Source organism: Acipenser ruthenus, chromosome 37, assembly GCF_902713425.1.
Source record: "Acipenser ruthenus chromosome 37, fAciRut3.2 maternal haplotype, whole genome shotgun sequence".
NCBI lineage: Eukaryota > Metazoa > Chordata > Actinopteri > Acipenseriformes > Acipenseridae > Acipenser > Acipenser ruthenus.
The window spans coordinates 1,682,032-1,704,742 of NC_081225.1; the positions used below are offsets into that span (position 1 = coordinate 1,682,032).

Consider the following 22,711-nt stretch of genomic DNA (forward strand, 5'->3'; position numbering starts at 1 on the left):
AATTGAAATGTAATACTGTATCAAAAAAAAAAAAAGGATACACCCCCGGAACGTTACGTCGATGCTTGGAATTTTCACTCAAGCTCCGCCCCTCCCCGTACCTTCCCGTTCTAAACAAGCAAACTGTATTGATGTTTATGTGCACTGTATTATATAATAATTCTGATGCTCTCCTTTGGCTTGCATTCGATATTGCATTTTGCTTTATTAATCAACACCTGCTATATGATTTTCCCCACCCACAACCATGCAGAAGGCTGGATCTCATTTTGACGATAAAGGGGAGGTTGGGGGGTGTGACTTTCTTTAAATGGATCAAGGGCAGTGTCAGGGGTCTGCGCTAAAATACCGCGTTTGATTAGCAGTCTGTGTTGTCAATCACAGACCTACCCCCTTGCGTCATGGAATATTATAAGAACTCATTTGAATGCCATGAGAAATATGCGCTTCTTTGTCACATCCGCGGTTATTGTTGCTAGGTGGCTCCAAACCATTAATAAAAGTAATTCGTGCGTTTTAAAACGTTTGTAAAATTGTATAACAGGTCTGGGCACACTGCCACCACCATTCAGAAAGAGAACACTGAAAATGTATTCTCTGCACCCTTGTCCTCTGTCAGCCTTATCTGTGAAACCTTTAACATTAAGACGCCCATTTTGAGCCATTCCAGATTTTATAGTGACCTTAATCATTCTGACACAATTAAGTGTGTTACTAATGAATGCATCTATTATTCAGGTCTCTTATTCGCATTAGACTCTTGTAAATCTGCTTCGCGATAACACGATCATGTTATTACTTTCACTCAGGGGCAACTAAAACACCTGCCCTAATCCAGTTTCCCAGGACTGTCCTCAACATGAGCTGAAACGGTGAACCACTTTATGGGGCACTACTGCGCCTTTTAAATAAAAACACATTTAAACTTCCACAAAAAAAGACTTTTGCTTTTTATTTAAACAAAATACAGAGCATTTATTTACAATATTCTGAGGTAATGTGTTCAATTGGTCAATCAATCAATCAATCAATCAATATTTATTTATTTTATATAGCGCCTTTCATAGTGGACCACCATCACAAAGCGCTTTACAAGATAGTGAGGAACAATGCATAATACATTAAATTATTATTATTATTTATTTCTTAGCAGACGCCCTTATCCAGGGCGACTTAAGTTACAATCGTAAGCAAATACATTTCAAGTATCACAGTACAAGTAATAATACAATTAAGAGCAAGATAAATACAATGACTTATAAATACAGTGAAATACAGGGCATAGTACATTAAATACAAACAGTAAAAAACAATGCAAATACATTAAATTTAGGCATTACATTAAAAAAAAAATGAAGTGAAGCTGTGATAAAACGTATAACATCGGTGTCGGCTATTCCATGTCTTTTTCATTAACATTATCTACTACTATTATTTGTGTTTTAAAATAATTTTATAGCAAACGATAAAGTCTGAGAGTCCATTTAACGGGAAACACCTCAACATCGTAAATTTTAGCCTTCATACTGGGATTAACTTGAGAGTTTTCTCCATTTTAATTAGTTGTTCTTCCCTTTAAAAAATAATAGAGCGACGAAAACATTGAAAACATCATGTTGTTTGGAACCAGGTAGCAACCATCTCTAAGGAAGTGACGAAAACACTGAGAGAAACTGTAGTTCCTCGCGCCAAAGTTATCAACGAGAACTGCCAGAGAGACTCTGTTTATTTCTTAGCAGACGCCCCTTTTCCAGGGCGACTTACACTTGTTACAACATAACACATTATACATTATTTCACATTATACAGATATCACATTATTCTTTTTTTTTTTTTTACATACAATTACCCATTTATACAGTTGGGTTTTTAGTGGAGCAATCTAGGTAAAGTACCTTGCTCAAGGGTACAGCAGCAGTGTCCCCCACCTGGGATTGAACCCACGACCCGCCGGTCAAGAGTCCAGAGCCCTAACCACTACTCCACACTGCTGCCCCAATGCAACAAGAATAGTTTACAGGGTATTGACGCAGCAAAATGAAATCAGCCACAAAAAAAAAAAAAAACATTCACTTTTAATTGGTCATACAGTAAGAGAAATAAGTCGCCAAAGTAAGGTAAAAATGTCCTTATTCTCCCATCGTTTTTTTGTTTTTTTTTTGCAGATCCCAGGCACTTTTATCCACGCATACTGAGCTGGATTAAAGGACGAGGGGCCCCTACGCTAACCCATATTTTGGGGGCCCTATGGACAATAGCTTGTGAAACGATGTTGTAATTAACAGCTTGTAATTATCTGCAAGGATAGCTTTCAGTTCTACGTCAGATGCGTGTTCATCATTTAGACCTTGCAAAACAACCCATACTGATCTTGTGCATCAGTCTACTCCTCAGTGACCACTGACAAGCAACCAGACTGTTTTACCAATTCCATAATCTGCTTGTGATACTCGGCAACTTTAGGTAAGTATTCACGTCTCAGCTGGGCTGACAAAGGAATCGCTCCACCATTTATTACACTCAGTCTGAAGAATTTGCGTTACTTTTTAGTTATCCAGTTTTTCAAGAGGGATATTTGTGCAAACAAACGCCACAGGAAGGTCAAAATGTAATGTGTTTCGTGCTTCGCGGTTTTCAGTGGACTTTTGGAATATGGAAGTCACCGTTTTTTTTGTTTCTTTGCAAAGCAGTCGCGGTACTGCTCTGGATTCCCGGCTTTCTCTTTCGGTGAATACTTGATTCTAAATGCTTGTCGACAGCCGATTCTCGGTAGTGATCTACAGTAACGTTGCAGGACGTACAGAAGAGCTCACCTCCATCGCTGTGTTAAACCCCTGCTGGATACTGCTTTACGTGGTCTGCTGCAGACGCATTTTTAGAGACATCCATTTTCTTGTTTACAGTGTGTAGTATTTTAATTTCCCGCCCAGATTGCATATACTGTAGTCACACGACACACTGCACAGCACTATGTGCATGAAGAATAGTACACTCAGGCAAACACAGAGCTGTACAGTTTAGCTAATGTGATTTTTTTGGTATGAAATACAAGTAATTATGAAATGATGTATTTTTATTTCTTAATAATAATATTGAAAAAAATCGTGGTATTGGGCTAATTTCTTTTTTTTTTTAAATTCAAAACCCCTAATTAAAAAGGAAAGTTTCTAAAATGTAAAGAGGCATACTGTGCACATTTGAGACAGGACAGGTTTTTAAATGGGCTCTAAAACTGAAATAAATACATGAATGCGTAAATTGCGCCTGATTCATACATTTTATCCTGCAGACTGACACCTCTGGTGTAGGACTAGAGACAGATCTTTCCCGGGAGGTAGAGGGCGTGGAGCATTTGCTATTGTACACTAGCAGGAAGCTGCTTGTTTAAAACACTCGGAGCAGGTGTGCTGTAATCGAAAAGGAATGCCTAGCCATCATAAAATATAAAAAAATGAACCGGAAGTTTCTGTAAGCCTCTTCCTGTGTGTGTGGGCCTGGCCGTCTGCATGCAGTTTTTGTAAAATGTCCAAAAACCGTCGACCTCACGTGGGCCCCAATTCTGCTGGGGGCCCTACGCTATAGCGTCATTTGCACATAGGTTAATCTGGCCTGGCCATGACTAGCCATGAGCCATAACTGCATATTGTATTTCTTATAGACGTTTACCACTGTACATTCAGACGTAATTGACGTAAACATGCTGCATGTTTCTACTCTGATGCATTATGAGCATCAACAATTTACTCAAAGCCTCCACTAGTGTTTTCTACTATTATAACAACCTTGACTTTCATAAAGAAGGAAACACATTGAGTGAAATAGCTCGCATCGCTCGATTTTCAAGGTGTGGTATCCGAAGCATAATCAACAAGCACAGAGAAACATCATCTGTAATTGCAGGACTGGAAGACCCAAAAATCTGTCTAACAAGGATGAGCAATATTTGAAGATAATATCCTTAAGGAATAGAAGGAAGACAAGCGTTGAATTGACAACAGAATTTATGTGATGTACTTTCAAAAAGTTTACCCCAGTATTTCTTAAAAAGAACGTTCAGTAGAACAGATAAAGTGACCTCAGTCCATTTTCGCGTGGTTAGCTAGCCAGCGTTCTGTAGTAAGTGTGCACATGCGCAGCTGGAGAGTAAATATTGAAGAAACGAAGTCTCTTGCACTCAGAATTCCTTCTAGATGGGCCGTGGCTGGGTCAGCAGACATCAAGTTAACGAGCAGGCACCGAGGGTCGCAAGTTTACTGAACCCTTTCAGCGACAAAGACTTTGGGAGGAAAATTGACTTCAGCAGCGAGCAATCTGTTATAAATGTCGATCACGACCCAGCAAAAGCATAGCACAGTGTTGCAAAGCACCGTGAACGCACGATAAAGAGTATAGCAATGCATGGTAAAATACACACATACATACATACACACATACACACATACATACACACATACATACATACATACATAATACCTAATTGTATTATTACTTGTACTGTGATTCTTGAAATGTATTTTTGTTTACGACTGTAAGTCGCCCTGGACAAGGGCGTCTGCTAAGAAATAATAATAATAATAATAATAATAATAATAATAATAATAATAATAATAATAATAATAATAATAATAATAATAATAATAATAATAATAATAATGAGCAGCAGTGTGGAGTAGTGGTTTGGGCTCTGGACTCTTGACCGGAGGGTCGTGGGTTCAATCCCAGGTGGGGGACACTGCTGCTGTACCCTTGAGCAAGGTACTTTACCTAAATTGCTGCAATAAAAAACCCAACTGTATAAATGGGTAATTGTATGTAAAAATAATGTGATATCTTGTAACAATTGTAGGTCGCCCTGGATAAGGGCGTCTGCTAAGAAATAAATAATAATAACACAAAAAATATATCAAAAGCATCAGTATATATTTACCATGTTGCAATATTAGCCTGCATTTTAAGATATATTTAATTTACACTTAAAATGCGTTCTCGTAGGCTATGGTTGTGTGTAAGTCTGTAGAAAGGGTTCAATATAGTTTAAATAGCACGCTGATTTGGGCTTCCACGTGAGGTATAAACCTATATATACATGTATATATATATATAGACATGGTATAACTAGAGCTGACCACAGCTGATCTCCATGCTATGTGTCACCTCAGCTGTCACAGAGATTAGCTATGCTCCTGTTTCGAGTTCCGACTCCATGCTATCTCAGATTGAATTCGCTATCGCTGGGTCTGTCACTGGTTTGGATCAGCGTTGCTATACTTGCAGTGTATATACCATCCCACACGCTCAAGCTTGAAAGCGACTCGATCGAGAAAGCTTTTAACGTTCAAGATGAACGCGTGGCACAGACCGTTTGATCCGCTGTTGTTTTTAAAAAGCAAAACAATCCGGTTCGGAGAGAGTCTAACCCTTGCAATGTCCATTTTACAATTACTTAACCCATTACGTACCAGATGTTGATGTAATGTTGTTGAAGCTGACACCCTGGGATCCTTCAAGAAGCTGTTTGATGAGATTCTGGGATCAATAAGCTACTAACAACCAAACGAGCAAGATGGGCCGAATGGCCTCCTCTCGTTTGTAAACTTTCTTATGTTCTTATGTTCTTAGATTTTTTTAAAAAACTGCATAGATTAATAGTATTTCTCAAGGGACCGTCTATTCATGTTGAATCAATGGTTTTTGCCCCATTGACAGTGATAAGGCAGGTGTTTAATTTTATTTATTTATTTATTTATTTGTCAAAACCCCCGTCTATGTGTTTTAATGACATTTAAATTAAATTAAATTCAATTAATTGACAGTACAGTATAATCTGTATCAAAGCTTCGTGAGTACCTGTACGTGACTCCGTCTCTGTCCAAAAGGGGGCGCTAGTCCCCTAAAACTTTAAAGCCTTCAAAAAAACTGCACCTTTACTAAACCCAACCCTCGCGATAACACGGAGTGAGGCACTCGCTGTTCGTTTCGGTGCGGGTTGGAAATAGTTTAGTTTGATTAATTACCAAAACAATACCCTCTTTTTTGTTGTTTCCCCGTACCTGTAGCTCATTGATAACGTTTTACCTGTTTGTTTGTTTTTTTTTTAATTTAAAAGTTACTTTTGTCTTCAATTTAAGCGACTTTGTTTTTCTTCCAATTCGATTTCGGAGGAGCAATGAGTTTCCTGTTGTAAGTATGCAATGTAACGATCCGGTCTTCCTGTTCACAGTGTATCAATTTTATTTTTTTAGATTTTCAGACTTCCTTTTTAATTTATAGAGACGCATTCTTTCTATAAAACACGTCAGGGACACGGGTGCACTGTGTTGGGTATCATATTTTTAAAACAATTTTGAAAAGGCAGCTCTTTCGTATACCACGTCCTGTATAAGTTGTAATGGCGTTTAAAATCAACTTTGACTTTTTTTTTTCGTCTTACTAAAGCCCGATCTGCACGCTTTTCGGGCATGACGGTCGTTTTGGGGTTTAAAATGTTACACGCGGTGTTGTTTCATCTGTGTTACGGGAAAAACAAAAACCACAAACTTATTATAAGTAAAAAACTAAGTGGGGGGGATAATTAAAAAGGGAACTGTGGTGGTAGATTGATAATAAAGTCTGCTGGAAAAACTCCCACTGCTGGTGTGACGTCATGTATTTTATTAAAGAAAAAAAAAAACACCGATTTTTTAAAACATAAAAAACCCCTTTAAATGTAACCTTTAACCCTAATGACGTAGTCGACACACACACACACCAGAAAAATTATAAACACGAAATAACTATTTATTTAAATTGATATTTTCTTGCATGTTTAGGTTAACTTACAAAAGTACCCGGTGTTTATCTTTTAAACGTTGTCGTTAGAGAGGGAACAGAGCATTTTAGTTTTAGATTCCTAACCTTAAAAAACAAAAACAAACCTGACTGCCTCTCATAACCACCCATTGCTGAATGTTGCCGGGTTGTTTGGATCAGTGTGACACGCGACATCTCCGAGGAAATCTAAATTAAACTGTCAGTCTTGCGTCTGAACTTCTGCCATCATATTACATTTTTAAGTTTTTTTGCTAGTTTTTAATTTAAACAAAATAAACTTCTCTTAGTCGGGTACACACACGAGGTTAGCCAAACATTTGTTAATCAGCCTTTGGAAGTGGTTGACTGGTAAAGTTATAGATGACTTATTAAATATAAACATTTTAAATAGGGTTAATATGCAAATATTACAGAAATAACCGTAAGTGTATTAAGGTAAGTTTATCTTTAACCCTTTCAAGCATATTAAATAAAAAAAAAAAAATAATACATAGTTGAAAAAAATGGTTTTGGACAGCTAATATATTTTTCATTGAATTGTGTTCATTTTTTCCATTGTTTTATATGGTGGGTGGGGAATCCTCATATGAGGTCATCATGCATTTGCTTGCTAGTCTTGCATGTACAGACTAGAATTTTTTTTGACAGGGTTGAAGTCATTCAGTTCCACGTGGCTCTGGCTCATGGTGCAGTTTTCTGCATTATTGTTTCAATAGAGGACAGGGAGGGCACTATTATTTCTTAGCAGACACCCTTATCCAGCGCGACAATTATTACAAGATATCGCATTATTTTTACATACAATTACATTATTTTTTACGCATTATTTTTACATACAATTACCCATTTATAGAGTTGGGTTTTTACTGGAGCAATCTAGGTAACCTTGCTCAAGGGTACAGCAGCAGTGTCCCCCACCTGGGATTGAACCCACGACCCTCCGGTCAAGAGTCCAGAGCCCTAACCACTACTCCACACTGCTGCCCTGCCACTAATATCTCATCTTTGCTGCTATTTGATTGGAGCAGTTCTCTGAATGCCTCAATGCATGAAATCTCCAGAAAAAAAATACTAGAAATAACAATTCACACTTTAGACAGTATATAAAACAGAAAAACCCAGATGAACTCTATCTAGAAAGCCTGAACATTTCTCAAAATGAAATTGAAAGCGAGTGTTTATTTTAGTTAATTGTATTAACGTGGCAAATCTTTCAGAACAAACACTTGAAACTTTCTTCAAAAGGTTTTGAAAGCTTGTGATTAATTATTGTTTAGTTAGTCCAATAAAAGGTATCGCATCTCCTTCCCTTTGTAAAAACAAACCTTGGAATGTAGAGAATAAATATAACTGTTGTTTTAAACGGTCACCCTTATTCATGACTGTTAAACACTAGTGTTGAATTTAGAAGACTTGCAGGAAACCACATAAACTTAGTTCCGCCAGATGGGCTTCAGTTCAGATAGAGAAGAGCTGTCGTTGGGGGCGGATAATCAAAATCATTTCTAATTATATCAGCAATCGTAACCATTAAACACTCAATAGAAACACGAAAAGAAAGTTAAATTCAGTGACGAAGTCTCGTTCAAGCGTTTCTTTTTTTGTTTTTTATTTTAGTCGTTGCCAATTATTTTTATTATTTTCTCCGAATTTGGAATGGCCAGTTATTTTATTTTAATATGCTCAGCTCACCGCTACCACCCCTGCGCTGACTCGGGAGGGCGAAGACGAACACACACTGTCCTCCGAAGCGTGTGCCGTCAGCCGACCGCTTTTTTTTCACACTGCGGACTCACCATGCAGCCGCCTCAGAGCTACAGCGTCGGAGGACAACGCAGCTTACAGGCAAGCCCGCAGGCGCCCGGCCAGACTACAGGGGGCGCTGGAGCCGAGGACACCCTGGCTGACCTTTTATTTATTTATTTATTTATTTATTTATTTATTTTACTTCTTTTGAGAAAAAAAAAAACACATTCTTCCAAGTTCTTTCTCGTTGTTTCATTTTCCGTTTGCAAAAAAAATGAACCGGTCGACGTTCCTCTGTATGAAATTTCTCCAAAGTCACGGCATGTGGAGTATGTTTACCGGATGCGCCTCTCGGGAGCCCCTTCGTTTAGCATTTCTAATGATATCCTCATCTTGACATTTTATTATTGTTATTTAGTCATTTTAGCAGATGCTTTTATCCAGAGTGACTTACACAGACTAGGGGGTGAACTATGCATCACAACTGCTGCTGCTGCAGAGTCACTTCCAATAGGACCTCGTTTGTTTTACCTCTCGTCCGAAGGACGGAGCACAAGGAGGTTCAGTGACTTGCTCAGGGTCACAGGCAGTGAGTCCGTGGCTGGGATTGAACCTGGAACCTCCTGGTATCGAGCCCTTTTCTTCAACCACTGGACCAGCAAGCCTCCTTATTTGTTTTCATTTATTTTTCAGTGGCAATCGCTCTTCAAAGACCTTCAAGCCGAAGAAGAACATTCCTGAAGGCTCCCACCAGTACGAGCTGCTGAAGCATGCGGAGGCGACGCTGGGCAGCGGGAATCTGAGGCAGGCTGTCGTGCTGCCGGAGGGAGAGGACCTCAATGAGTGGATCGCAGTCAACAGTCAGTCAAACAAAACCTCAACACCCGTATCGCTTGAAACTCGCACCACTTGGCCCTGCTGCTGCTCGCAGTCCTGGGGTTCAGAACTCCTCTCAGTGAAGTCAACTATTGAAATGATCAGGAATTTGAGCAGGGTTAGAAACTCGCATTAGCCCTGCTACTGCTGCTGCACCCAGCCCTGGGGTTCAGAACTCCTCTCAGTGAAGTCAACTATTGAAATAATCAGGAGTTTGAGCAGGGTTAGAAACTCACACTAGCCCTGCTGCTGCTGCTGCTGCACCCAGTCCTGGGGTTCAGAACTCCCTTTTTTTAAAGTCATGAGACCGGGCAGATCCGAACAACTCGGATGTAAATAAGACTCCTCTTGCATAGCAGTGTCACCCATTCCAGGTTTTACTACAAGCTTGATTGGCCCCAGTGCATAGGCAACAAGCCTAGGTGTGTCTTATTTAACTTGTAGTAAAACCAGGAGTGGATTAAACTGCTATGGATTGGGGGGTCTTATTTCCATCCCTGGATCTGTTCCAGCTTCCTTTTCTGGAATATGTGCCTCTTGTTCTGCCCAATAGCCCGGTGTTCTCAATGAGCAGCTCCAGAAATCTTCTCTGATTCACAGTGAACACGCGGACCATGAGTCTGTGCATCTCATGAAACCACACCTGAAGTATATCGCTTTTAAACAATCGGGCCCCTGGTAAATGTGCTCTCAATGGATCTCGCTTCTCATCACAGAATGAATACGTCTCCCCTGAATCTGTGGGTTGAGCATTAGAAATTGTTCGTGCAGCTACTGTACAGAGAAGGGAGCAGTTTATTTAATATCAAACTCCTGCTCATTAATATATATATATATATATATATATATATATATATATATATATATATATATATATATATATATATATATATATATATATATATATATTATACCTAAACAAGGGAAATTCTGAAATCCAGGACTAGGTACAGGGCTAGTGTGTGAGTTTCAAGCCCTGCTTGCTTTTATTTGTCTTATTTCTGTTTAGCATGCCCCTCTATAAAAGACAGGGGTTTTGGTTAAGCTACTAAGATTGTAGCTATCACACTCCTGGTTCATGTTTTCCTGAAAGAGGAAAATAAATTAGTGCTGACATCCCCACTTCTCTAGTGATCACTTGACACTTGCAGAATATTAGCAGTGAAAGCATGTGCTATTTGTGGAATAAAGGAACTGGATTTTAGGAACTCTCTTTACAATCCAATGCAGGGGTGGAAGTAAGACTCCTTTTGCATAGCAAATTAATCTATTCTAGTTTTTACTACAAGCTTGATTAGCCACAGTGTATAGATAACAAGCTCAGGTGTGTCTGATTAAACTGATTAAAACCAGGAATGGATCAAACTGCTGTGCAACGGGAGTCTTATTTCTACCACTGCAATGGAATATTTGAAAACATGATTATTTTTTAGACTGTTGATAGAGTAGCAAGAAACTACATACGTCATGGTTCCTGTAGCAGATAAAGATGCGTTACAAACTCAAAGCAGCTCTCAGACCTAACCCTTTGCTGCCCAGTCTCCAATATATTTGACATTTGCATTAAATAAGTATGGGAACATACCCAGGGCGGTAAAGGGTTGAGATTTATTTTCATTTGGTTAGTTTAATCCCCTAAACTGGATATTCTCTGTGGAAACGCGCGCAGCGAGTGACCACCTCTCTCTTGCCGTCTCTGTGTTGCAGCTGTGGATTTCTTCAACCAGATCAACATGCTGTACGGGACCATCACGGAGTTCTGTACTGAGATCAGCTGCTCTGTGATGTCAGCAGGGCCCAGGTGAGCAGCTGCGGGGGTAACTGCTGTGAACTGCAGGGGGGTGGGGGGAGTAGGAGTGCGTAATGATTCACTGTGTACTGTGATGCTTTCTTGTGTGTGTGTGTGGTTTGTATTGTGATACAAGATCGAAAGCACAATAACGCAGCTCCTTGCAGTTCACCAGGTTGTTTCTGAATGAAGGTTTTATAGTTGGTATGAACACCTACTCTTCCAGAATTAGTTATTTGTCTTTTAACAGTCATTAAATGATCGTTTGATCTTGTGTGTCCTACAAGTAGCTCATCTCGACCATCGCATTTATTGTGCTGCATATTGTATTGCGACCTGCATATCGTGATACTTATTGTGTCATGACATTAGTGTCTCATTACATTCTACTTGGGGGTTGATTCGATCGACCCATGTAACCTGGTAAGCTGCACATGGCATGGCGTTATTTAGAGCATTTTACAGTACCAGGGAATGCTCCTGGATTGGGGGCTATCCTGGGAGGCCCACGTATTGTTGGTTGCTGGAATCCAGTGAGATTTTCCCTCCAGTGCTGTAGAATGCTCTAATAAAATCTATCTGTGGCTTATCAGGGCAATGGGATGCTGGCTGTAGGTTTTGTTCAAGCAATTTCAGGTAAAGAAGGAAATTAAGTTGCAAAGCCGGTTTAGATTGTTTGCCAGACCTGTGAAAATTGAAAGGAAATGTCATACACAGAGGGTATGTAAATCTGTATTTAAAAATGAACCGATAGGATTTTAAGTTACAAAAAGCTTTAAGCTCAGAAGACTCACAAAAAAGGGCTAGAGTTCAGCCAAGTACTGCAAATGGAAAACAGCTGTTTAAAAACGAACAAAATAAAATGAGTTAACGACAGTGCAAATGCACCAACTAAAAATGCTATGTAAAATTATTTCAAAATCCAGACTCCAAAAACTATGCCGAAACGAGTCCAAATTAAGAGTCCAAAACAGGTTATGCTTTTGAGAAACAAAACTAAGGTTCCAATTTAAAACAAAATTAGAAAGCCATTCTCAACAAAAGTCATGCGTTTCTTCCGACAAATGCAGAAGTGTAGAGAGAAAACAGATTGGGGGGGGGGGGGGGAATTCCATTTTTGTAATAATAATAATATCGTGCTTTTTAATTCATTAGTACTTACCGGTGTGGAGGCGTAGGGTAATGCACTTGCACGACAATGGATTTCTTCAACGAATTAATTAATAATGAAAAAAAGCACACGCAAGCATGTGTCGCTGCAGCCCAGAACGAGTGATTTCACTGTCTAAGCAGGGCTGCCTGCTCAACTCGGTAATACTGTTATTTAAAAACATGAACTTAGATAAAACACTGAACTGATTAAACTTCTAACACTGAACATTTAAACTCCAGAAAGTAAACTTACCTGATAAATACTAGACTGCAGAACCACCGCCCTGCTATTTAAATATGTAAATTAGCCATGTGTGCTCAACGCACTGTCAGCAGCCGACTGGATGTTTATCGAGTTAACCTCGCCCAACAGAAAGGAAACGTACACCAGTACGCATGTAGTTTAATTTGCAAGGAGGTTCAACATTGTTAATACGATTGCAAAGTACTACAATGTTGTTAAAAAAACAAAAAGCGTTGTCAGCCATTACAGGATTTTTCTCGGGTACCCCCCTGAGGAGAGATCGCGTACCCCTAGTTTGAAAACTGTCATTTCTTTTCATTGTTAACCTCCTGACAACTTTTTACACTTCTAACTTTTAAAGTCTGTTTCAAAGCTCTTTTCAAAATGTCTGCTCTAGTGCTCTGATAGCGTCAGGATTATTGCCCACATTGTCACAAAGGTAACACAAACGATCCATGGTATGGAACTGAAAAGCCAGAGTTATGTTTTTTTGTTTTTATTTTTATTATCACTCTTCCTGCAGTGATTTAGAGGACAGATCTCAAACGCCAGTGCACTAGAGCGGACATTTTGAAAAGAGCTTTGAAACAGACTCCTTGTTCATCTGTTCGTTTAATTATTTTTACTGTTTTTATTGCGATTTGCAACTGCAGTACAGGCTCTTCAGGATGTGTTGCCGCGGGTCTGCGTGTGTTTAGGGAGTGTCTTGCATTGTTCTGCCCTGTGTCCCCCGTCCTGAAAGCTCTCCTCTATTTTAAGCCTATCTAGAGGAAAAACACTTTTGCGACTTCCTGTGATCAGCCTCCAGTTCTACAGGGGAGGGGGGTGTCAAATAATGTGTTGCTCATTGTGTTGGCTTTATACCGTACTTGTTGAGAGAAGAGGGGGCGTGCGGGTTTGTATTTGAAGAGGTGTATGACTATTTTTTATTTTTTGTTTTTATTATTATAAAAACAATGAATAATTCAACTGTTTTCTTTAGATAACCTGTCCTTGTTTCTTATTTAAAAATAATAGTTCAGCTTGGGTTGGGATCAATTCCTGTTCGTCAATTCCATTTCCAATTCTTTTTTTTTTTTTTTTTTTAAATCAATTGCTAATTCCGCTAGTTCCCATTCCCTTTTAGTCAATTCCAGCACATCGTTGATCAAAATTGCAATCCGCAGTATTCTGTTACAATGAGCTTCTCACCGTGGCAACACATGACTTTAAATTGAAGTCACTGATTGTCAATTAAACTGGCTTCAAATGAAAGCAGTTGAACAATCACAATTATGTCTCTAAAATACTAATTCCTATTTCAATCCCTTTGAAGGAATTGGCGATTGATTTTAAGGAATTGGAAATGGAATTGAAAATCAGGAATTGACTCCATCCCTCAATACAGCTCTCCGATAACTGAAATGTTTTTTTCTGCCACATTATTTGTTCTTTTCTGGTTTTGATTGTAATATTAATGACATGAACCACAACATGATTTATTCTAGTATTTTTTTCAGGACTACACTATGGTGTTTTCAAGAAGAAAAAAAAACATTGGTTTTGCGAAGTGTTTTGTACCGCATTACAGTTTGCAATTAAAACCGTTTTAATATTTAACTGCGATACACATCCTTTTTTTCCCCTCCTGCTGTACCTGGCATTCCTTGTTCCTCGCTCCCTCCCTCCCTCCCTCCCTCCTCTGCACTAGGTACGAGTATCACTGGGCCGACGGCACCAACATTAAGAAACCCATCAAGTGCTCGGCCCCCAAGTACATCGACTACCTGATGACCTGGGTTCAAGACCAGCTGGACGACGAGACCCTCTTCCCATCCAAGATCGGTGAGTGCACTGCGGAGACCGCCCGGGGATCCGGGGAACAGCTAGGAGCAGGGAGCCCGCTCCTGGCAGTGCTCCATCTCAGCCCTGACCTCCACGCCCCTGCCAGGCATTCAGCCCTGGCCGCTCGCAAGCAGACCGTTTTGAGACTGACCACTACTTTTGTGCTCTCTCTATCTCTGTATCTGTCTGTCTGTTTATCTATCTAATGAAGAAGATAAGTAATTGATAAATCGAAAGCAAACTTTTTTTTTATTAATTAGCTACGTTTTGGCTTCAGCCTTCTTCAGATAGCCGGGCAGACTGATGATGATGATGATGATGATGATGATGATGAGGATTATTAAAATAGTGAGTTTTTAATTGGTAGAAACAAGTATAAATCTATATGGGTCATAGTCAAGTAGACAGACATTTCGGCTGGTAGCGTTTCTGCTGCTTTGCTTGCTGTGGGTGATACCGAAAGGGGCCGCAGAAATAATGCAGAAACCAAACAATACAGTCCAGGTGCGGCTCCAAACAAAGTGATTTATTAAAGGGTGGGGTCTTAGTTTTACGTATTTCCAGCAGTTCAATGACCCAGAACAAAAGTAAACAAACACAACCGGTAAATAAAGAGAACTGTTCAAACAAAATCATCCGAAGGGCTGAGCTGCAGGGGCAAGGGAGCCCTTCCTCTCCAGAGTGCGCTCCCCCTCCGGTTCTTCCGCAGCGCCGTTCTTTGTCGGTTTCCGGAGTCGTTTTGCAGTCCTAGAACTGTAGTTTAACAGACAGTTAATTTCCATGCTTGCACGATTATTTACTGTCGTGGCTGCTCTCCTCTCCCAGCACAGGTCCGCTTCTATCAGGGGTGTCAAACTATCAGGGGTCCTGGAGGGCCGCAGTGTCTTCTGGCTTTCGTTCCACCCAAGCTCTCAATTATTATTATTTATTTCTTAGAAGACGCCCTTATCCAGGTCGACTTACAGTCATAAACAAAAATACATTTCAAGAATCACAGTACAAGTATTAATACAATTAAGAGCAAGATAAATACAATGACTTCGGTTCTAGCAAATACAAGTATATGACAAAATACGATTCAATAACGGAGCAGATAACAGTGTCAGCGATAGTTACATCAGGATATAATTAAATACAAAATACTACAGATTAAATAACACTTGTGACAGATTACAGTACTCTAAAGTACAGGATTAAATGTAGTAAAATATGGAGCAGATAAGAGCAAGTAAAGCGCATTTAAGGAAGAGTGATAGTGTCCAGAGGGAAAAGAGGAGTTCTACAGGTGCTGTCTGAAGAGGTGAGTCTTGAGGAGGCGCCGGAAGGTGGTCAGGGACTGGTCAGTATTGACATCTGTAGGATGGGCAGCAGTGTGGAGTAGTGGTTAGGGCTCTGGACTCTTGACCAGAGGGTTGTTGGTTCAATACCCAGTGGGGGACACTGCTGTTGTACCCTTGAGCAAGGTACTTTACCTAGATTGCTCCAGTAAAAACCCAACTGTATAAATGGGTAATTGTATGTAAAAATAATGTGATATCTGTATAATGTGAAATAATGTATAATGTGATATCTTGTAACAATTGTAAGTCGCCCTGGATAAGGGCGTCTGCTAAGAAATTAATAATAATAAATGGTCATTCCACCACTGCGGGGCGAGGGTGGAGATGGAGCGTGCTCGTTAATTATTAATTGGATATATTTAACACTTCTCTCCAGGCCTCAAAATGTTTCATAGGTAGTGTACCTTGATTCCAGTTTGCTTTTGAAGTCATCAACTGTAAAAGACCTTGAAAAAATATGAAATAACTAGAGCCCTGCCTTGTTTGCTCCGTGCTTCACCCTTTGAATCGGTGATACACCCATCACTCGCTGGCAGCTGTGTCTCATCATCCCCGTCTATACAAAGTGGCTGCCGCTGCCGCAGCCCAGCCACAGACTTCGGGTCTGTTACATCCAGTTCCTCTCCAAGATGGAAGGGAGACTTGGCAGCTTCCTGCTCCAGTAAATAAAAGACACACAAAGACTGGTATGTAAAACCACAGATACCCTGTTCACACGATCATCACAGTTTGAAAACATGACTGGGAATGGCAATCATGTGGTTTAAATGCACATTATTTAGCTAGTGTGGATATCTTATAGATATTGCTGCTAACGCTGCGTACCAGTCTTCGTGTGAATGGGGAATTGGTGTCTTTAGATACCAGTCCTTCCCTTTTTTTTTTTTTTTACTAGAGCAGGAAACTACCAAGTCTCAAAACACACACTCAGCATACTTATAAAACATGAGCTCCAATAGCAGTCTAATGATAGACGCACACATGCATGGCGTATCTATTGACTGCCTATTAATGTGTAACTAAACTTGGGGGGGCAAATGGTAAATTGTAGGGCTGCAACGAAGGGTACGTTTTGACCTTTGAAGGTTCGGGACACATTACCGAAAGAAGGTTTGACCCTTCAATGCATTTGCATAATTGACTAGTCACCATAGCTACTTGCTGATATTGGATTGAAAATCCTATTTTACAGGTAATCCATATAAATGGAATACAATATTCATATGTAGTTTAAAAATACGTTAATTAAAACAGTAAATCATGTTTTTATAATTTCAATAAAAATAAAAATACATGTTGTTTATTTTACACGTATTTGATGCTGCTTGCGATATGTACAGTAAGCACCAACTGCAGCCGACTTCAGCGAAACAAAATGTTGTTTAACAGTCACCATTCCAAGCAGGTTATGTCACATTTTACTGCTACTAAAAATAATATGAACTTACGCATGTCTCGTGACCCCGGAGATTGGTCGTGCCTCCACATCAACAGACGCTTGCACAGTTTGCATGCAACTTTTTTTTTTTTCCAAACAGCAGAGGGAGTTTGGAGATGTTTCTTTCAGTACAGCTTACGCTGTACAACGCTGTGCTGTCGAGATGGTGAATGAAGAGGTTTGCCTCTGGATAACGCGAGCTGGAGCGGGGAGGGGCGGACGGTCCTCAGTTTTCAAAATTAAAATTATTAGTACTTGAACATGAGGTATTCAGTACATATTTTACTGAAGCTTTACAACCGCTATAGGAACCCCCTCAGTGCTTTGGATACTATACCCTGCTCCATACACGGCAGCGGTGCCATATAGAGTTGCTGCGCATAATGATTTGGTAGCGGATTTTAATATAACAACTTTTGTTTATGTAACATGCATTATACAAATCCAAAAGTCCAATTTTTGCATGCAAGTGAGATTTAACATGTGATTTATAGTATTCACAGATTATGAAACGGTTTCTATTAACAGAGAAAAACAATGAATGCCACCTTCGGTTTAAAACTACCTTTGAATTCCTGGCTAGCAAACAAACCTTCGAACACAGCCCTAGTAAATTTCATATTAATTTAAGTACTTGTTTGTGCCACTTGAAATAAAGCGATGCCACAGTCTCTAGGCTTTATTGTAAAGTTATGTATTTTAAATGTAGTGTTTTCAAGTTGTGGGCTGGTTATTCTGTTGCAGCCTTAGCTGTCATGCACCTAACCTGTGTCGCTGTCTCTCTCTCTCTCTCCCTCTGTCTCTCTCCCTCCTCTCTCTCTCTCTCTCTCTCTCTGTCTTTTGTGCACTGTCTCTGTCTCTCTCGCTCTCTCCCTCCTCTCTCTCTCTTTTGTGCACTGTCTGTCTCTCTTGCGCTCTCTCTCTCTCTGGTTCAGGCGTGCCGTTTCCCAAGAACTTCATGTCTGTGGCGAAGACGATCCTGAAGCGTCTGTTCCGAGTCTACGCCCACATCTACCACCAGCACTTCGACTCCGTCATGCAGCTGCAAGAGGAGGCGCACCTCAACACGTCCTTCAAACACTTCATCTTCTTCGTTCAGGTACGCACACGCCCGACACTACATGCTAGAGCAGGGGTTCTTGAGCTGGGGACCAGGAAATCCTGGAAGCTTGTCTTTTTGTAAAACGTAATTCCTTAATGTACAGAGAAAGTCCTCAACACAATACTGAAAGTTCCAGTGATGGGAATAAGACTCCTATTGCTTAGCAGTTTCACCCGTTCCAAGTTTTAGTTAGAGCTTGATTAGCCACAGTGTGTCTTATTCAACTCCTAGAGAAACCAGGAATGGATCAAACTGCGATGCAACGGGAGTCTTATTTCCATCCCTGGTGTTAAACGCAATCCTTTTGCATCTTTTCAAGGAGAACAAAAGAGAGGACGTTTTTGGGGAACTGCATTTTTTAGGAATGAGTAGAGATTGAGGACCAGTGTGGCCCATAAACTTCCATTACAGCCAAAAACTACAAGGATGGCAATAAGACTCCCATTGCACAGCAGGTTGATCAATTCCTGTTTTTACTATGAGCTTAGTAAGACGCACCTGAACTTGTTACCTATACACACTGTGGCTAATCAAGCTGGTAGTAAAACCTGGACTGGGTGAAACTGCTGTGCAGTAGGAGTCTTATTCCCATCCCTGAGCTACTCGTGTTGTCTGTAATGTCATCTGGTTTTATTAACTGGTTGGTTTATTTAACAGGAGTTCAACCTGATTGATCGCAGAGAACTGGCACCCCTCCAGGACCTGATTGAGAAACTGGGCTCGAAGGACAGATAGACGCTCCCAGATTCAGCATCCTACCTACAGTACAGCCTGGGTTCTGTTGCAGAAGCTTAATCTAAAGAAAAAACAAACAAACAAAAAAAAACAATTTATACTAAACTTCATCTTTACTGGATGTGCACATAATGGAGGCCAGAGTGGCTTGCATTTTTTTTTTCTTGGGGGGGGGGGGGGGGGGGCGGGTGGCGGCCCTCTTCTCACCGAACTAGAGCCGTACGCAGTTTTACTCTTTTAAAAAAAGAAAATGTAATTAAAAAAGGAAAGTAAACTATATCAAAGCCAAGGTTTTATAACAGACCTGCTCTTCTCCACGCTCTGTATTTTACCAACCGTCAGTTTATTCATTTTCAAAAGTGTGAAATCGTACAGAATGAAAAAAAGTTGCAAAACAAGCGACATGTAATTACTTCGGTCAAAGAATAAATCGATTGCTTGCGTTTTTTTAATTTTAATTTGGAACACAATGTTTTCACTGATGAGTCAGTGCAGACTCGTGCTAATGTAGTAGCTATGGCTGCATTGTATCGGATGCAGTCCTGGAACTAGCATTCACAAAGCTAGTATCTGTCTGGAGGGGGGTTTGTTTTAATACATGCAGCGTTTCTGGTTTAAATAACATGGCAGTGCAGTCTTTTAAAATAAAATGCTTTATTTTTATAAACGTGTGTATGGAGTGGAGAGGAGGGCTATAGTAGAAAATAATTGACCCGAGGGAAGACTATTGTTACCGACAGGGGCTATAATTGCACCCTGGAGGTAACAGTAGTCTTCCCGAGGGGCTTTTAATTTTCCACTATGGCTGAGTCTGCAGTTCATATGTAATATATGATGAGTCAGTCAAAAAAATAAGTGAGGCAAGGTTGGATAGTAAATACAACTTTCTAGGTTTTGTTTAAATACAGCATAAGTAAATAAATAAATAACCGAATGTTTCTGAAGTTCATACCGTATACTTGGCTAAGTTTTTCTCCGCGTCTGTCTGGTTTGCTGACTGCTGTATAATCCAGTTCATATCCTGCCCGTCATGTTTGTTTACATCGTCGAGCTGAATTTGTCAGAAAACCGTGACAGTGACGTTTTCAATCATCGTTTGAGTGTTTGGAGCATCTTTCTTTTGTAGTATGTTTTGTTATTCATGTTCTGTTAAATCACAGAATCGGTGTTCAGCCAGTTTCTCTTGTGAAGAGTGCAGGGGAGAGAGGCGTTCCTTTGAAAAGGGGCGGGGCCGACAGGGATGTGAACCAATCGCATGACAGATCTCGACTATTGACCGGTGGTGTAAGGATGTCAGGGCAATAGTTCAATCTGCTTTTCCTCCTATGATGAGGTTTTAACCAATCACAGGCCAGGATTTCCAGTATATGTACAGTAGACCCGTGAATATAGGCTTTCAAACAGCACTCTGTTTTTTTGGCTTGTTCGTCAACCATGCGGCAAAGCAAAATTGATTAAAGAAAAATAAAAATAAAAACAGATCCGATTAACTTCTCATGTCAAACTTTTGTTGCCAGGTTGATTCTGAATAAAAGCTTAGTTTGCGATTTCTAAGACTTGGTACACTTTGAAACGATTCACGTCAGGTTGATTTTGAATAAAAGTTTAGCTTCATTTCGGGATTTTTGCTTTTGTACTGCGTTTTAATTCTTTAGCGAATAGGATAAAGCAAAGGCAGAATACTGCATACACGAGACGAACAGGTACATGCAATTCTACTTGTATTCACAATCTCATCTCATTAACTTACACCAACAGTGTATCGTTCGTTTCGATTGTCCTTTCGCTATAACAAACACCTCGATGTAACGAACAAAAGGCTTGGACCCCGACAGGTTCGTTATAGCGAGGGTGTACTGTATGTGTATGTATTGATTTTATAATTTTAAAGCTAATTTCAAAACCCATAGCTGTATCAACTATTCTACATGGCAAAAAAGTGAAAAAAAATTGATACTTGAAAAAAAAAAAAAAAAGACATGGTGTAGGGTTAGGGGTGTGTTTATTTTTTATAAATGAATATTAATGCAACCCAAGCTCCGAGCAGGGATGCTATATGTGTATTAGTATTTTATTTAGTTTTTTTTTTAATTTTTAATAGAGCGTATCAGAAATAATAGACAAATTTGTGAAATTACGGAGAGTTATATATACAAATAAACTCTCCTGTCGGTGTGTTATATCTGTGTTTTAAAAACTATTGAAATTGTCAAAAGACTTCGTTGCGACGTCATCTGCCGCAGTCCTGGTTATAAAAGCATTTCACATTTTGAGTGACAGAAATAGGTATTTATAGTTGACCGTTTGTTAATAAACTGTCAGTAGATCTGCCGTGTGTGTGTGTGTGTATCGTTACTGTCATTGCAGCTCATATTTCATATGTGTGTTTCCTGCTGCATTAAATAAAACGACATACACAGACTGCTATGTAAAGCCACTAATGCCCTATACACACGATCATCACAGTTTGAAAACGTGATTGTGAATGGAAATCGTGTGGTTTAAATGCGCGTTATTTAGCTAGTGTGGATAGCTTATAGAATAATCGCGCTAACGCTGCGTACCAGTCTTAGAATGACCTCTTACTGGAGCAGGAAACTACCAAGTCTCAAAAACATACTCAAGATACTTCTGAAATATGAGCTCCAATGGCATCTCTATTGACTGTTTACTGTTAACTAAACTTTGGCAAGTGGTTAATTTCATATTAATGAAATACTTTAGTGTCACTTGAAATAAAGCGTTGCCACAATTTGAGTTTAGCTGTCCCCCCCCCCCCCCCTTCCAAAAAAAATGACTAGAATGGCTAGTAAATTTGTGTCTGTACATAATCTGTGTTCAAATTGATGATCCTAAAATCCGCAGTACGGAGGGGTGTCTTGGAATAAACCTTAATTTCATTTTTTATCTTTTTCCTTTACAACCTGAATACAGTTTTATGAAAAGTGATTTTTTTTTTTTCGTAAAATCGTATTTTGCCAATGATCCATGACACCACAATGTCGACACTGATTAGGTCAATTCAGTAAAACGCGCTGCACATTTTATTTTATTATTTGTATTTTAAATAGAACTGCAAAACTGTTTTGATTTTATTTTTTTGGGGGAGTGGGTGGTTCTTTTAGGGGACAGCAGTATAGCTGAAAGAACGTGTTCTTTTTAATTTTGTGGTTATACCATGTGATGTAGACTTTTTTGTTTCGATATTCTATCATGTATCTTAATCCCACTTGTGCTGTAATATTTTTTATATATATATATATACTTGATCTCTTTTTTTTTTTGTATGTTTAGATCTAGATATGTTTGCCTACATTTTTCATTCTAAATACTATTAAATACCACGTTGTTTTCCTTGTGTTAATAGCAAAATTGACCATTACCACCTTCTGCTTATATATAAATAGGTTTTACTACAGCATGTTTTTAAGGTGTGGTGTGTTTTTAAAATTGAATAGTATTTTACATAGAGGCAAAACGAGAAATATTTTGGACCAATCTGCTTATTAAACGTGCCTTTTAATGCCTTGAAAAACTCTGAAAAGTTTGTATATCTTTTTGTTTTTAAATCTGATTGTAGGACTTGTTCCACTTTGTCAATCGCTTTTGTTTAAACGTGTTCTTTTGTATTAAATGCATATTTGGTTCACAGAAA

The 22,711-nt window shown here is 39.4% G+C and overlaps 1 protein-coding gene across 1 annotated transcript; it reads left to right on the forward strand.

Annotated features, from left to right (window-relative positions):
- The first annotated feature begins 5,922 nt into the window (after positions 1-5,922).
- On the forward strand, positions 5,923-22,711 carry LOC117966124 (MOB kinase activator 1A). Its single transcript, XM_059008652.1, has 6 exons — positions 5,923-6,180; positions 9,250-9,416; positions 11,140-11,233; positions 14,308-14,441; positions 18,155-18,318; positions 18,979-22,711. The coding sequence occupies exons 1-6, from the start codon at positions 6,167-6,169 to the stop codon at positions 19,054-19,056; spliced, it is 651 nt and encodes a 216-aa protein (XP_058864635.1). The 5' UTR covers positions 5,923-6,166; the 3' UTR covers positions 19,057-22,711.

What these genes read in the sequence shown, in the direction of transcription:
- LOC117966124 (XM_059008652.1), top strand. An exon ending in TGAGTGGATCGCAGTCAACA is followed by an intron (nt 9,417 to 11,139) that starts GTCAGTCAAACA and finishes TCTGTGTTGCAG; the next exon opens with CTGTGGATTTCTTCAACCAG. An exon ending in GTGATGTCAGCAGGGCCCAG is followed by an intron (nt 11,234 to 14,307) that starts GTGAGCAGCTGC and finishes CCTCTGCACTAG; the next exon opens with GTACGAGTATCACTGGGCCG.